The 15,186-nt window shown below is 34.8% G+C and overlaps 1 protein-coding gene across 1 annotated transcript in view; it reads left to right on the forward strand.

Annotated features, from left to right (window-relative positions):
• The first annotated feature begins 3,695 nt into the window (after positions 1-3,695).
• The window catches only part of ZBTB41 (zinc finger and BTB domain containing 41), a 49,583-nt gene continuing 38,092 nt past the window's right edge, over positions 3,696-15,186 (forward strand). The window contains exons 1-4 of the mRNA XM_040463535.1: positions 3,696-3,792; positions 4,433-5,688; positions 13,933-14,140; positions 14,868-14,937. Of these exons, the coding sequence (XP_040319469.1) occupies positions 4,566-5,688; positions 13,933-14,140; positions 14,868-14,937 (1,401 nt within the window). The 5' untranslated portion in view covers positions 3,696-3,792; positions 4,433-4,565. The remainder of the gene's footprint in view (positions 3,793-4,432; positions 5,689-13,932; positions 14,141-14,867; positions 14,938-15,186) is intronic.

Consider the following 15,186-nt stretch of genomic DNA (forward strand, 5'->3'; position numbering starts at 1 on the left):
TGTTTGTTTGTTTGTTTGTTTTTTGTGCTTTGGTTTTTTTTGTAGATTCCCTTTATCTTACTAAGAAGATATTTTCATTCTCAGTTTAAGAGTTTTTATTTTTTTGTTAGTTTTAGTATTAGTATTAGTATTATACATATTTTTTTAGGGGAATGGGGCAGAGAGAGAGGGAAAGAGAGAATCCCAAGCAGGCTCTGTGCCCACAACTCAGGGCTCAATCCCAGGACTATGAAATCATGACTTAGCTGAAATTAAGAGTTAGATGCTTAACTGACTAAGCCACCCAGGCACCCCAAGATTTTTTTTAGGTCATGACTATGTGTTAAATTTATCAAATATATTTCTGCAGCTATTGAGATGGCCAATAGTTTTTATCTTTTATTATTAATAATAATTACATTAGTTCATTTCAAAGTTAAATGATTCTTGCATTCCTGTATTAAATCCAATTTGGTTGCATTATAACCCTTTCTCCCTCCCTCACTCTCACAACACACATACATACAACACACATATACACACACATATACACACAACACACATACACAACACTTAGATTTGGTTTTAAGATATTTGCACCTAAGTTTTTGAGTGAATTTGACCTGTAATTATCATTTCCTGCAATGTCATTCTCAGGTTTTGATATTATGATCATGCTGGCCTCATAATATAAGGTAGAGATTATTCCCTTCCTCTTTTTAAATACATTTTTTGGAAGAATTGTATAAAATTGGAAATTTTTCTTCCTTAAATGATGGAATTCACTACCTAGGTTCTTATCTGTAGGAAGACTTTTTAAATGAATTTACTAAGAATAAGACTGTTAAACCTTTTATTCAATTGTGATAATTTATGTTTTCCTAGGAATTTGTCTATTTTATGTCAATTTTGAAATTTATTGTTATAATTGCTTATAGTACCTTCTTCTTATCTTTTTAGTGTGACTAGAAGAATCTGTAATAATACCTTTCTTTATACCTCATGTTATTTGTTCCTTCCTTTGTTGTTTATATTCTTGCTGGTGACATATCAATTTCATTTCTGTTAAAATAATTAAGTTTTGGTTTTTGAATAGTTTGTCCATTTTATATTATTGGATTTATTGGAATAAGATTATCCTATCAACTTTTAATAATTGTAGAATGTGTAATGTCTTCCTTCTTTTTGATATAGGTCTATATTTTTTCTTAGTCATTTTTGCTACAGGCTTATCAATGTTGTTTTTTCCCTGAAAGAGCCAACATTTGGTTTTGCTGACCTGTAAATATGCTTCTTTTCTATTTCATTAATTCCTATTTTACCCTTTTTCTTGCTTTTCTTTATTTTCAATTTACTCTTCTAACTTCTTGAGAACTTAGATGCTCATTCATTTTTAGCTTTTTTTTTTTTTTTGGTATCATGTGAACTTAAAGATATAAACTACCCTTAATACATGTCTTTAGATATATATATCTCACAATTTTGCTATGCTGCATTTTTAATATCATTCAGTTCAAATTATTGGTAATTTCCATTGTGATTCCTTCTTTGAACGATAGGTTACTTGGAATTTATATTAGTTTCCACCATATGGAAAATTTTAAATTATTATTATTGTTGCTATTCACTGATAGTCTTGTTACATTTCTTTGAAATACGTTGATATTGCTTTATGGTGTAATATCTGATCAACTTTTTTAACCTGATCAATTTTTTTTAACCTGATCAATTTTTATAAGTGCTCCATATGTATACTGTAGCTGTTAGATGCACTATTTCATGTGGGTCATTTATGTCAATTTTTAAAGAAATGGTATACTTCTGAGTAACTATCTTCTGATCTAATCAGCTACTGTAAGTTACTATGTGAATCTAGATTTGTCTTTCTCATTTCAGTTTTGTTAATTTTTAAAGTGCAGGTTTGTATTATTTTGTTAGAAGATTATATCCATCCTTTTAATCACTATAGCATTCAGTTATATTCTCTACATTTCTAAGATTTGACAGTCCATCAGACAGATTTACTTACTGCTCAATTAAGCATGCAGGGAAGACTAGCAAATTCCATTAGAACAACTAAACTGTTTTGTGTATACAGACATTATTAATGGTGGAACATTTTTGGAAAATTTTAAGGTAAATTCTAAAGAACTCATCTAAATGTCACTCTGTTAACAGTAACAGCATATGCTTTCAACAGGATTTAGAAAACTTAAGAAAATAAACTCTTGGGTTTATATTTGCATTTTCTCTTTTTCTTGCCAGAAATTTCTCAACTTTTTAAGTCTTCTAATATACAGATTTTTGCTCTATTGTTTCACATTTCACTTTTCTTTTTCCATTTCTTTGGATATATTCATTTTCTATCTTGTTTTAACCTTTCTTCTGTTTTAATAAAAGAATTCATATCTATACATTTCAATCTATATTCAGGGTACTAAATACTAATATAATGATAACTTTCATCTCTAAATTACTAATCTGCTCTGGTATTTTTAATAATTTCTTGTTTTTTCATTTTCCTTTCAATTCTTTCATTTAAAAAGTATTTTTAATATATTTATTTTATTTTCTGCTTTTGGGGAATCCCGTATCTTCAGGCTTTGTGCATCCAAAGCCTACAGATACTGTTTTTATAGTTCTTTTACTCTTTTATAGTTTACTCTTTATAGTTCTTTTACTCATTTTAGATGACTGGTTTTTGTGGGATGAGTCACCCAGGTGATAGGAATCCTTATCCATAATTCATGTGTGTTTTTGCTAGGAATTTTCATTAAAAGTTTTAACTATTTTCAAATCACAAGACAATTTGAGTCGGTCGGTTTCCTCACAGTTTCTGTCTTTTCGTAGGAGGAACTCCCCTCCACTTCCCTCAGTTCTTCCACTGACAGCGGTGGCCCTTCTAGGTTCCAGCTATGCTTTGTGGTGGGGTGATAGGTAGAGTGGGGTCACCAATCTGGTTATCCCACTTAGCCTCAGCCTCTGCCTTATTTTCCTTGCGTCTGTAAAATCACATGATCTAGGACTTTGCTACTAAAAATGTGGCCCTCCGACCACAAATATCAGCATCACTCTGTTAGAAATGCAAAATCTTAGGTACTGGTTTCAAAAAGTTAAGTATTTTTCTATTTTGGCTTCGTTGCCTGCCCTAACAGTGTACACTTATATGTACATTTTTTCAATGCTTTCTGTGTTCATTAAGAAGTTGCATAATAATTTTAGGATCAACAGCGTTAGCTGTTTAAAGCAGAAAAAAAAAAAAACACGAAATCGCAACGTCTGTTCTTTAGTGTGTTTGCTAAGACTACCTTCTGTCCGTTGCTGCGTGAGTGATCGCACACTATTAAAGCTATTAGCGAAGATTTGTGCTATGGTGCCTCTGCCAATTTCTACTAAACTCATCAGTGTCCCCCCACACCCGCTACTCCCCAGCGAGGCTTCCCGCAAAGCTTCGACTGGTTCAATCACAGTAGGCCACCAAACCACCGCGAAAACCCGGAGTAACGGATTTGGGGCGTAGCTAGGGTCCTCCGGCGAGCAAGGAGCATTTACGGAGCCTGCGCAAAGACGAGAGCGCGCACATGCGCAGTGGTCGGTGCTGGGCCGCGCGCCGGTCGCTCCGGGAGGCTTGGAGGCTGCGCGCGCGGTTGACGTGTTCCGTGGCTGCGGAGGCGGCGAGGCTCTGGGAGGGGAAGGAGCGGAGGGAGGGAGGGTGAGGTGGGGGCTGAACCCGGAAGTGGGTAGGCGCTGGAGCGAGCGCGCCGAGAGTGGAGCTCAGCGGCTGGGAGCCAGCGGGGGAGCCCTGGGTTCCCGGTAATGGATCTGTGGGGATTTTGCCCAGGGAAACTGGGGTGGGAAGGGTAGCGGGTTCGCCGTCGGCGAGCGCAGTCCCCTCCTGGGCAGGGCCTGGGAAGGCTCTTCTGTTTCCTTTAGTCGTCCCTCTGGTTGACCCTACTCCTCCTGCTCTGCGCCCCTCCTGGGGCCGTCTCCTGCCGGGTGATTTTGGCCGCGGGACGCTGTCTGTCCCCGAGGAGGTGTGCCTTGCCCGCCCTGGGAAAAGGCATGTTAATGGAGAGACCTGGATTTCGCGGCCGCGACGGCCTTATTGTCACCAACCCAGCGTCCCTAAAACCATGAATGTAGCGCGCCTCAACCTGCACCCTCAGTGTTCTTGGAAGGATCGTTCCCTTTTCGCCCTCCTTGTCTCCACCCTGTTCGTGAATTTAGGCACGAAAGGTGCTCTGGCTTCCTTTAAAATTATTCTTTTGTTGGCTGTCTTTTATAACCCGGCCCTCCTTGTTCTCCACCCTAAAACCTTAGCCACGAATGAGTGGAAGCTGTGACTTTATCATAATTTAGTTCTGATTTGGAAACGATTAGTAGACGAATGCCTTGAATGGTTTGGGATTGCTTTGCCATAGAGTTATTTTACGTGGTTCTTACTCTTTTGCAGACCATGAAACCCTCGGGCACGCCCCTCCAGAAGCTGTTAACCAAGACAATCTAGTTGTTTTTTTTTTTTTTTTTTTTAAATAAATCCCTTAAGACACTTATGAAGTTTCTTGTTCTGAAATTGTTGTACTGCAATGAAGAAAAGGAGAAAGGTTACTTCAAATCTTGACGAGAAGATCCACCTAGGCTACCATAAAGATTCTTCAGAAGGAGATGTTGCAGTGGAGTGTGACGAAGTAACCTACACTCATTCCACAGAAAGACCGACTCCTGAAGCTCTTCACTGTTACCAGGAACTTCCTCCCTCGCCAGATCAGAGAAAACTTCTGAGTTCTTTGCAGTATAATAAGAATTTGCTGAAGTATTTAAATGATGACAGGCAGAAGCAACCATCTTTCTGTGACTTACTTATCATAGTAGAAGGAAAAGAATTTAGTGCACATAAAGTTGTTGTTGCTGTTGGCAGTAGTTACTTTCATGCGTGTTTGAGCAAAAATCCAAGCACTGATGTTGTCACCCTGGATCACGTAACACACTCAGTTTTTCAGCATTTGCTTGAATTTCTTTACACATCAGAATTTTTTGTGTACAAATACGAAATACCTCTTGTTTTAGAGGCAGCAAAATTTCTGGACATTATAGATGCAGTTAAATTGCTAAATAATGAAAATGTTGCCACTTTTCAGTCTGAGCTGTCTGAAAAGTCCTCACCAGAAGAAACACTAAGTGAATTAACTGGAAGACTATCAAATAATCATCAGTGTAAATTCTGTAGTAGGCATTTTTGTTACAAAAAGTCTTTAGAGAATCATTTGGCTAAAACCCATAGGTCCCTTTTATTAGGGAAAAAACATGGGTTAAAAATGCTGGAGAGAAGTTTTTCCACGAGAAGATCAAAAAGGAATCGGAAGTGTCCTGTTAAGTTTGATGACACCAGTGATGATGAACAAGAAAGTGGCGATGGGTCAGACAATTTGAATCCAGAACATTTTGATAAGGAAAAGTCAGATAGAAATGATTCTGAGGACCCTGGAAGTGAATATAATGCTGAAGAAGATGAGCTAGAGGAGGAAATGTCAGATGAATACTCTGACATTGAAGAACACAGTGAAAAAGATCAGAATGATGCAGAAGAGGAACCTGAGGCTGGTGATTCTGTAGGAAATATTCATGAGGGGTTAACTCCTGTAGTCATTCAGAACAGTAACAAAAAAATACTGCAGTGTCCTAAATGTGATAAGACATTTGACCGCATAGGTAAGAAAACTTTTTTCTGTCTCTAATAACTTACTTTTCTGGATATTTTAAAGGTGATAGTTAAAAATAAACTTTGAAGGTAACTTTTAAAAGGAATATTTAATGAAGATGGGTATTTGATAGGCATTACATATTTTATCCTGTTTTAAATTTCTTTCGATTCAGGAATTTAAGGTTTTGGGGGTTTTTGTGGGTTTTTTTTTGAAGGAATTTAAGTCTTTTTAGCCTTTATTTTCTCTTCCTCATGCCCCACTAAAAGGTGACAGATCATTAGTTCAAGTATTTGGTATGGAAAAACTCCACAGAGTATTAATAATTATGAATGTGGTGCTTTGATTTATATGTTAATTTCATAGCTAAGTGCTGTTTTCAAGTCATAGAAAATTGAATTAGATTATATTAGATTAAATTTAGTAGTTTGTCTACTATTTCTCCTTGAACATGGCAATATCTGAATTAGAAATGTAGTCCCTTCTCAGTGTAGGCTTATAGTTAAGAATAAAACTGAACTGGATGTAATTTAATTCTGTTGGTAGAGACTTTTGGAAATGTCTTGATTAGTAGTGGTCTTTGGTTATTACAATAACAAATCAACTTTTCCTTTATTAGAAAAGTATATACAGGAAATGTGATCTCTAACCTTAAGTTAAAAATATGTCTGTGAACATTAAATTTCAAGAGGTCTAATATTTGGAGATGATATCGTACAGGAACTGTTCAAATGTGAACTTTTAAAGTGCAACAATTATTTCTATATAAATCATAGTTATGAAATTGTGAAATATATTCCACCACATACAATGATAAAAGGAACATTTAAGTTCAGTTTGACCTTGTAAAATTACTTCTACGGTTTAGTATATCCCCATGTATCTTGCAGTTTTGAGTATTTATGTTATTGGGTTAGGTGGAAATTGATTTTATAAGGTATTAGTAATCATTTGCTCTCAAAATGTGGGACAGTACACACTGTGGCATAAGTGGTAACCTTTTTTGGCTTTTTATTATGCCATTGAATCTCCAAATCAGAATATCTTTGACAATCCAGTTTAATAATTAGTTATTACTGTTTTTACTGTGTTTGAGGCTCTGTATAAAGGTGGATAAAATAACTTTTCTTGGGTAACTCTATTGGAAGAGCATAGGAATATAAGGAACTTGCTAAACTCAGCCTGGATAAATGTTCCCTTAGGGTTATAAACAAGTGCTATGAGGAGTATAGAGAAGGGAATAATTTTTGACTGGGACACCTAAGAACATGTTATCTTTTCAATGGATTCTACTTCTTGGACTTTGTATTCTTAGTGCATGCCTCCCTCTGTTCTGCCTTAATTTGACCTGATTTGACTTGAGATGAGTAAGCAGGGGTCAGTTCCCAAATGGCATTGTAGGCCCAATACTTACATCTCAAACACAGCACTGTGAGATTCTTTAAGAGAGAGGAGTTCTATGTTCAAGTAAGATTGAAAAAAACTATATTGTATAATTCATGGTCAGTATTAACTCTGTCAAATTCTCTGGTAAAGAAACTTGGTAATTTTATTTAGCCTGGCATTTTCTCAAATTTTACTGTAAGACACTTTTGTGGTACTTCTTGTAATTTCCAAAAAACAAACAAACAACAAGAAAAAAACCCTACAGTTCTTTGCACACGGTTTGGGAAAACACTGCTCAGGATTAAGTTGCTGATGTACTAAGAGGAGGATGTTTGCAGCTTTTTTTACCAAGGGCAGCCTAGATAACTGTGAGAATCAATAGGTCACATTGTAGACTTACTTGTAGCCTACTTTTCTGAACATATTGGGCATTATACTCCTCTTTTATCCACGCTTCTCTTTTGCTTAAGCCTCCTTGGGGCTGCTTGCCTTTCCCCAAGATTAAGAGAGAGAGAAAGATTGGGATTGAAATTCTATCATACTAGTTAAAAAAGCAGGAGTTATACGGATGTCAAACTGCCTGCACTTTTGAGTCCAGGTCTTGGGCAAGTTACTTAACCTGTCCGCATTCTTGTTTCCTCATAGTGGAGTGGGATGGTGCTAATATAATGCAAATAGTACCTTCTCGTGGAGATTATTATGAGGATTAAATGAGATAGTCTTGAATCATTCAGAATACTGTGTGAAATTTAGGTGTTCAAGGAATACTAGCTACTCTTATTGTTCATTAGTTTAATATAGTTATCAAGTATCTCTAATGTGCCTACTACTGCTAGACAGCTATGAAATGATGTACTCTGTGTTCTCAAGAAGGTTAAAGTAATGAATACATGCAAAAACACAGTCATACTGTAGTGAAGATAATCTCATCAGGAAAAATTCAGAAGACTAAAGGAAACAGGGAAGATTTCATAGAGCAGGTGGCATTTGAGCTGAGAACTAGAGAATAGGGAAGGATTTATAGGGCAGAAGGACCAACATATGTGAATACGTTGAGGTATATTGTGTTCTGGAAATTGCCGAAGGGTGGGTGATCTCACGGTGGGTGAGGAGGCATATTGTAAATGACAAGAGATGAAGATTGGCACATAAGCAGAGGTTAAATTTTGCATGGTTTTTATGCTGTAAGAAGAGTTTAGATTTTATCCAGTGAGTGACCGAAACTTGAAAAAACTTTGACAAAGGAAATGAGGGCCTGTTGAAGTTTTAGGAAGGTCTTGCTGGCTTCAGTACAGGGAATGAAATTTGAAAGGACCAGAAGTATATTGTGGGCTTGGACTAGGAAGATGAGTAGCGTTGAGAATGGGCTGTTGGATGAGGGTAGATCAGAGAGTTGCACTGAAAATAGATTAAATGGACTGGGTGATGGATAGAATTTAATTGTGAATTAGGAGAAGACTTGTGTTTCTTAAATGTCCTCCCTCCATTCTCATGTCCACCAGAAATCCTGTTTATTCTTAAAAACAAAAACAAAAACAAAACAGTTCAAGGACTGTTGAAGCCTGGTGTCATCCACGTTCCTATCATATGATTTAAAGATGTCTACCTCGATTTTTGGTTGTTATTTATTTCTCATGAGATTTTAAGCCTGAAATTTTTGTATCTTTTGGTTATTGCCCTTTCTTGATACGCAGGGTCGTTTCAAATAACAAGTTTTCAGTAAGCTCCTATTTAGCTGAACTAAATTGAAAGGTGAGTGTCTGACTTCACTTTGGACTTGGAAGAAGTCAGTTGGGCTTCTTTATCAGGTTCTGACTTTGCTGTCTTGGAGTGGGTTATGATAATTAATGAATAAGCTGTGGGACCTGCTGGAACCATTAGCTCCACAATATGTAGTCCACTAATTTGATTCCATTACTTTGGATCTTTTAGCCTTTCTGATGCATTTAATAGTTGCTTGGAGTGGGACTTCTGATCCAGTTATATTTTTCCTTAGGCTACCAGCTGTCTTCCTCAGTCTATTCTCATGCAAATAAGAGTCCTTTGACCTTTCCCCCTTAAGGTTAAAGTGGGTGAAAAAACCTAGTGGGTAAAAGGCAAAAATAGGGAAAAGATGACAGATGGGATGAGAGAGAAAATTTGGATAATTTATCTTTTTTATTGTTCCTAGTGGGAACTAAAATCTTTCCTTGGATTAAATTTACTATCTCTTCTAGAGGTAGAAAATGTTTTATAGCTTTTTAAAAAATGTGACTGTCTAGACCATCCTGACAGATTCCAATTTGTTCTTAATAGAGAAGAGTTATAACAGTGACACAATACTTTAAGGTTAAATATCTTAGTTATGTATTCTTTAGAGTACGCCATATGAATAAATTCAAAGAATAATAGAAGATTTAGCAATATCAGATATATAATGAGCTAATTTGGCGATGTTTCTCTTTGTAAAAACTGCTCACAAAACCTGACAAAGGTAATTTTGCATGACCTATATGGGGGAATAATAAATTCTTAAGCACAAGGTCAAGTTTTTCATGTGAAAATTTCTTTAGAAGTGTCTTTTCTTTCAGAAAAAAATTCTGTGGATGAAATTTGTTAATGTTATGTGTTTTGGTAATCAAGAGTGGTCGACATAGTAGATTATTCTCTGAAGGAATACAATGTTTTATTGAAAATTTATTTGAAATGCACACTTTGATTTATTGTTGAATTTTCCCCACCCCATAAAAAAAGAAGTGGATATAGATGACTATATTTATGCTGAGTGCCTCCCACACTGCTACCAATTTTCTTAAATATGCAATTTAATATCTAATTAAAATTTTTCCCCACTGGCCCCTGGAGATCTACCTGACTCTCATGGGGTCAGTGTTTCCTCAGAAGTTATGTCTTTCTATTGTTCAGAAATGCAAATCCATAGAGATAACTGGCCTTGCAATGCCAATATGCATAAAATTGAATTAATAACTTCACAAAAAAGTTTTTTCACTTCAGATATTCTTAATGTCATAATGAATCATTCAAATTTATATATTTTCATTGGTCTCCTTGGACTCATGAATTTATTTAAATGAATTTTTTAAAATTTTGGCTCTTTTGGTTTAAATTTTTTTTTTCTTGGTTAAATCTTAATTCTGGTCTGTAGAAAAATGGAAGTTTAATAGTTAAAGGTGCTTTTGATTTTTAAGTTAACTGTCATTTTGATGGTTTTAATATTCAACTACATGTAACTTAATCATTAAATTAATCGTTTAAAAATTACCCAGTATACTCTTGATTTGTTTACATTTTTTCCATAAGTATGTGTCATTTATATAATTTTAAAAAGCAAGTTTAATAAAAATGAAATGTGAAAACTTTCATAGTCAAGGAAAACTTTTTAATTCCATGCAATGACCTCAATCTTTTCAAAATTAAAATTGTGGGATTTTAGTACATATTGATAATGTTTGGATTCTGTACTTTTTATCTAATTGATGTGTAATAAAGGTTAAGGATCTAATCATGCATGCCATATTATGATAGAAAAAGAATAAGATCAACTCAGAAGACATATTCCCAAAGATATTATAGCAGTAATGGTCTGATTATACCCTGCAAAAAACAATATAAATCTGTGTTTGGGATAGTTCAAGGTCAGAGATACATATATTATTATACAATATGCATATTTACACATGTGCTTATACATAAATTGAAGCAAAAAAATGCACAAAACTAGTATTAGTACACTCTGATATTTTCTACTCTATTCCTTTTTCTCCCCACTGCTAGTCACAACTCAAGTAATTTATTTCATGAACACTAATGAACTTTAGTTTGTAAAACACTGACTTAAACCATAACATAGTTCAACTCTTGTTCTATAAAACCTACTTATCTGTAACATTTATCAAAAGTCATTTCAGATTTCACCTTGTGGCACACAAGAACATTTCCCCCAATAAATTCCAGTATTAAATCTCATCCCTTGAACACAGCAGAAGTATTTGTGGTAGAGTGTGTATATGCATGTGTAAATGGAGAGTACGTCCTAGAGGTGGCAGACAGAGAACAGAGGTGATAGGCCATTTTAACAATGGCAAGTGGAAAAAGTCAAGTTTTTCCAGTGTTCTCAGAGAGCTGAAACCCCAGTTTGATCTGTTATAATGTATATTCATATGTCAGCTCTATCCGTATTTATATTTGAGGTATAACTACACGTCTGCACTGTGACTAGTAATCCATATAATAATAGTAATAAATGACTGATTTCTATTAGTGCTCACTATGTGCAGGAATGTTTTAAGCATTGTGTCTATATTAACTCATGTACTTCTCAGAGCCCCATGCAGTTTTAATAAACGCAGGTACAGAGAAGTTAAATATTAGCCTAATTAAGATCACACAGCTAATTTAGCAGATGACCAAACACTAAATTTTCTAACTACGTATATGTAAAAAATGCATCAACCATTATCTATATGGTCTATATATAAATACCTAATGGATTTTTCATCATACTTTTGTTTTTCTTGGCCCATAATTGTCAGCCTTCCCCCTCAACCTTGAGGAAAATACTTTGGTTCCCTTTCCTGGGTATTTTTATGTAAGTGCAATGTAATTAATTTTTAGGTAATATACTATGTGTTCATTAAACTTAATCATACATAAATATATATAATAGATTGGTGAACTCATTTATTTTTTTAAGTAGAAAAATAATTATGATTGGGGTGTCTGGGTGGCTCAATCTGTTAAGTCCGCCTTCGGCTCAGGTCATGGTCTTGCATTTCATGAGTTTGAGCCCTGCATCCGGCTCTCTGCTGTCAGCACAGAGCCCACTTCAGCTCCTCTGTCCACCTCTCTCTCTCTGCCCACCTCTGCGCTCTCTCTCAAAAATAAACAAAAAAATAATAATTATGATTATCTTTTTTCCTCAGTGACATAGAATATTTTGGGTTTTTTCTAATTTCCGTGATCTACATAGAATATTTTTTAAGTATATGACTGAAATACCATACTTTTACATTAGCTTTGGCCTGAAGAAAAATTTACACATTTATTTTGCAGGGCAAAGCAAAGCTAGCTTTTAACTGAAAACTGCTTCTCTTACCAATAGTATTTTTTCTTATTTTTATTGCTTTTTGCTCAAAAGAATCCTTGAAATTTCTATTTTAAGCTACTAGATGTGCACATTCACAACTTCTATTACAGAATAATAATAGCCAACGTTAATTGATAACTTAGACACCATTAGAAATGCTTTAATGTGTATTCATTTATGCCTATGACAGTCCTTTGAGGTAAATACTTTCATTCCATTTTTTTCAGCTGAGCAAGATTTGAGGCATAGAGATGTTATTTGTTCAAAGTCACATAGTCTGCTATTTAAAGAGCCAGCATTCATATCTAGGTACATGTATCCAGGATCTGTGCCCTTACCTGTGATGCTGTTCCTTCTCTGGACTTTAGAAATTTCTGTTCTAAATAACGATGTGAAAACATTTTAGTCTAAGTAGGAATATAAATAAAAATTAAGCCAAAAAATATCTTTGTATTTCATTTTTTATTGTAACTTTTTCTCCTGGAAAGTCTATGTTAAAATTTCTTGATTTTTTTTTTTTTTTTCCCCTGTTGGGAGAAACCTATAACATTGTACAGAATTTAGGTGTGTATTCAGATAATACAAATCTCACATTAGTATGATTCCTGGTATCTGTGCATTGATACCAGTTTATTTTTTCCTTTTCCTGCTTTCCCTGATACTGCCCATATATGTTGGCTTCAGCACTTTAGCGTTATGCATGCATCAAAGTACAGGTGATTTACTTGTTTTCTCATATCTTAGGAGTTGGAGAGATATTATATGAATATGTTGTAGTGAAGTATAGGTTTTGTTGAGAATTCTAGATTTGTCATACCCTTTCCAGATTACCTTCTGTGGGAAGAGAGATAAAACTATCATATATTATAAGATACATAAGCATATTATTTTTCCTTTTTAATATGTTTTTAAAAGGACTATCAAATCTGAAAATTTCAGTTCATGGATATACATAGTAAAAGTAAAATATAAACACTAAGTGTTAAATGAAGAATAGATCTTTGCTGAAGGTCAATTTTAAATGAAAAAAATATGTATATTTTAGGGGCGCCTGGGTGGCTCGGTTGGTTAAGGGTCCGACTCTTGGTTTTGACTCAGTTCATGATCTCACAGTTCACGAGATCGAGACCTGCACTGGGCTCTGCGCTGGCAGTGTGGAGTCTGCTTGGGATTCTCTCTCTCCCTCTCTCTGCCCCTCCCCTGCTCATGCTCACTCTCCCTCTCTTTCAAAATAAATAACATTTAAAATATATCTATATATTTTAAAGTTTTAAGTTCCCACAGTTTGCCTACACAATGTTCAGCAAATTTACCCAAAGTCTTGTTTTTTAAAATGTGTAGACACGAGGGGCGCCTGAGTAGCTCAGTCGGTTGAGCATCCGACTTTGGCTCAGGTCATGATCTCAGCTTCCAGCCCAGCGTCGGGCTCTGTGTTGACAATTCAGAGCCTGGAGCCTGCTTCGGATTCTGTCTCCCTCTCTCTGCCCCTCCCCTGCTCACGCTGTGTGTGTCTCTCTCTCTCTCTCAAAAATAAATAAGCATTAAAAAAAATGTAAACATGAACAATTTTTTCTAATGACCCAAGTTTTCAAGGAAGGCAGTGAGGTCAAAGTAATAAGTCTTGAGGTTTATCAGAGATATATACCGTAGTTTAGTTATAAACTTGTGTGTAGGTGTGTGTGTATTAAATGTTACTAGTCATGAGATTTTATTGCACTGTCAAATTTCAGTCACTTTGTACCAAATACAATGAATTTAATTTTAGTTTCTCTCTTTTTATAGGGAAATATGAGAGCCACACACGTGTTCACACAGGTGAGAAGCCCTTTGAGTGTGATATTTGTCACCAGCGCTATTCGACAAAGTCTAATCTAACTGTTCACAGAAAGAAGCACAGTAATGAAACAGAATTTCATAAGAAGGAGCACAAGTGCCCTTATTGTAATAAACTTCATGCAAGCAAGAAGACTTTAGCCAAGCATGTTAAGAGGCAAGTATTATCTTGCTTCCATAATATACTTTATTGTGCCTTCTAAGTTAAATATGGAGTAAGCTAAAAACATTTATGGAGTGCTTGTCTCCAATTCTTTCGTTGCTTAGTATTTTGCAAACATTTTTGATTGCAAATATATTTGATTACAGATATATTAAGAGCAGCAAATGTTAGTTTATATTTTTTATTGATGCTATTGAGATGAAGTTTTTTAATGTTGAAACAAGAACTATAGAAGTTTAAGATAGCATTTTGGTCATCCTGTTTTTTACTTTGGGTTTTGGCAAGTATATTTTCAAAATCTATGTTTTTAGACCTAGGAAACTTATTCCTCATGCTCAACTTTGTCTTTAGTGTATAAAAATTTGTGAGAGAAAGCATGTTTAGTCAGTGTTCCATATTTAACTTTAAGAAAGGAAATTTACTGAAATTTGGACTAAAAAAAATCAAGTGAATTACCTTGGAGATTATCTGTGAATAGCTAGGTTTCTGAATGTATTTAAAATATGATTACATTGTCTTTGACTATTTCTGCATAAATTTAGGCATATACATTCATTTATTAAATGTTAATGATACCTATATTCTTAAGGTATTTACATGTGTCTGTCTCTTAATGAAAGAAATCAGTGCCTGATTGTTACAGTCACTGTTGACAGATCATATGGAATACTGACTTGACTAATGTAATCTTTTCCTAACAGTCTTTTTTTTTTCCTTATAGATTTCATCCTGAAAATGCACAAGAATTTATCTCCATTAAGAAGACTAAGAGTGAAAGTTGGAAATGTGATGTAAGACCTTTTAATTTGTAGTAAAAAACCAAAATAAATATAATGTTACCTTTGGGGAAAGTAATTAGATGTTAAAAAAATATAAACTTAGCTTATCTCACTTTTAGAATCTTACACAAAGTTATCTTAATATTTATAAATTAAACCCCATAAGGGTTAGTGTTTAGATGGTGGACCTGATGGAAATCTTAGTTTTTATTTCTTATTTAAAAAAAAAATTTTTTTTTTCTTATTTATTTTGAGAGAGTG

The sequence above is a fragment of the Herpailurus yagouaroundi genome, unplaced genomic scaffold (genome assembly GCF_014898765.1).
Source record: "Herpailurus yagouaroundi ecotype Mexico unplaced genomic scaffold, PumYag 403, whole genome shotgun sequence".
NCBI classification, from domain to species: Eukaryota; Metazoa; Chordata; class Mammalia; order Carnivora; family Felidae; genus Herpailurus; species Herpailurus yagouaroundi.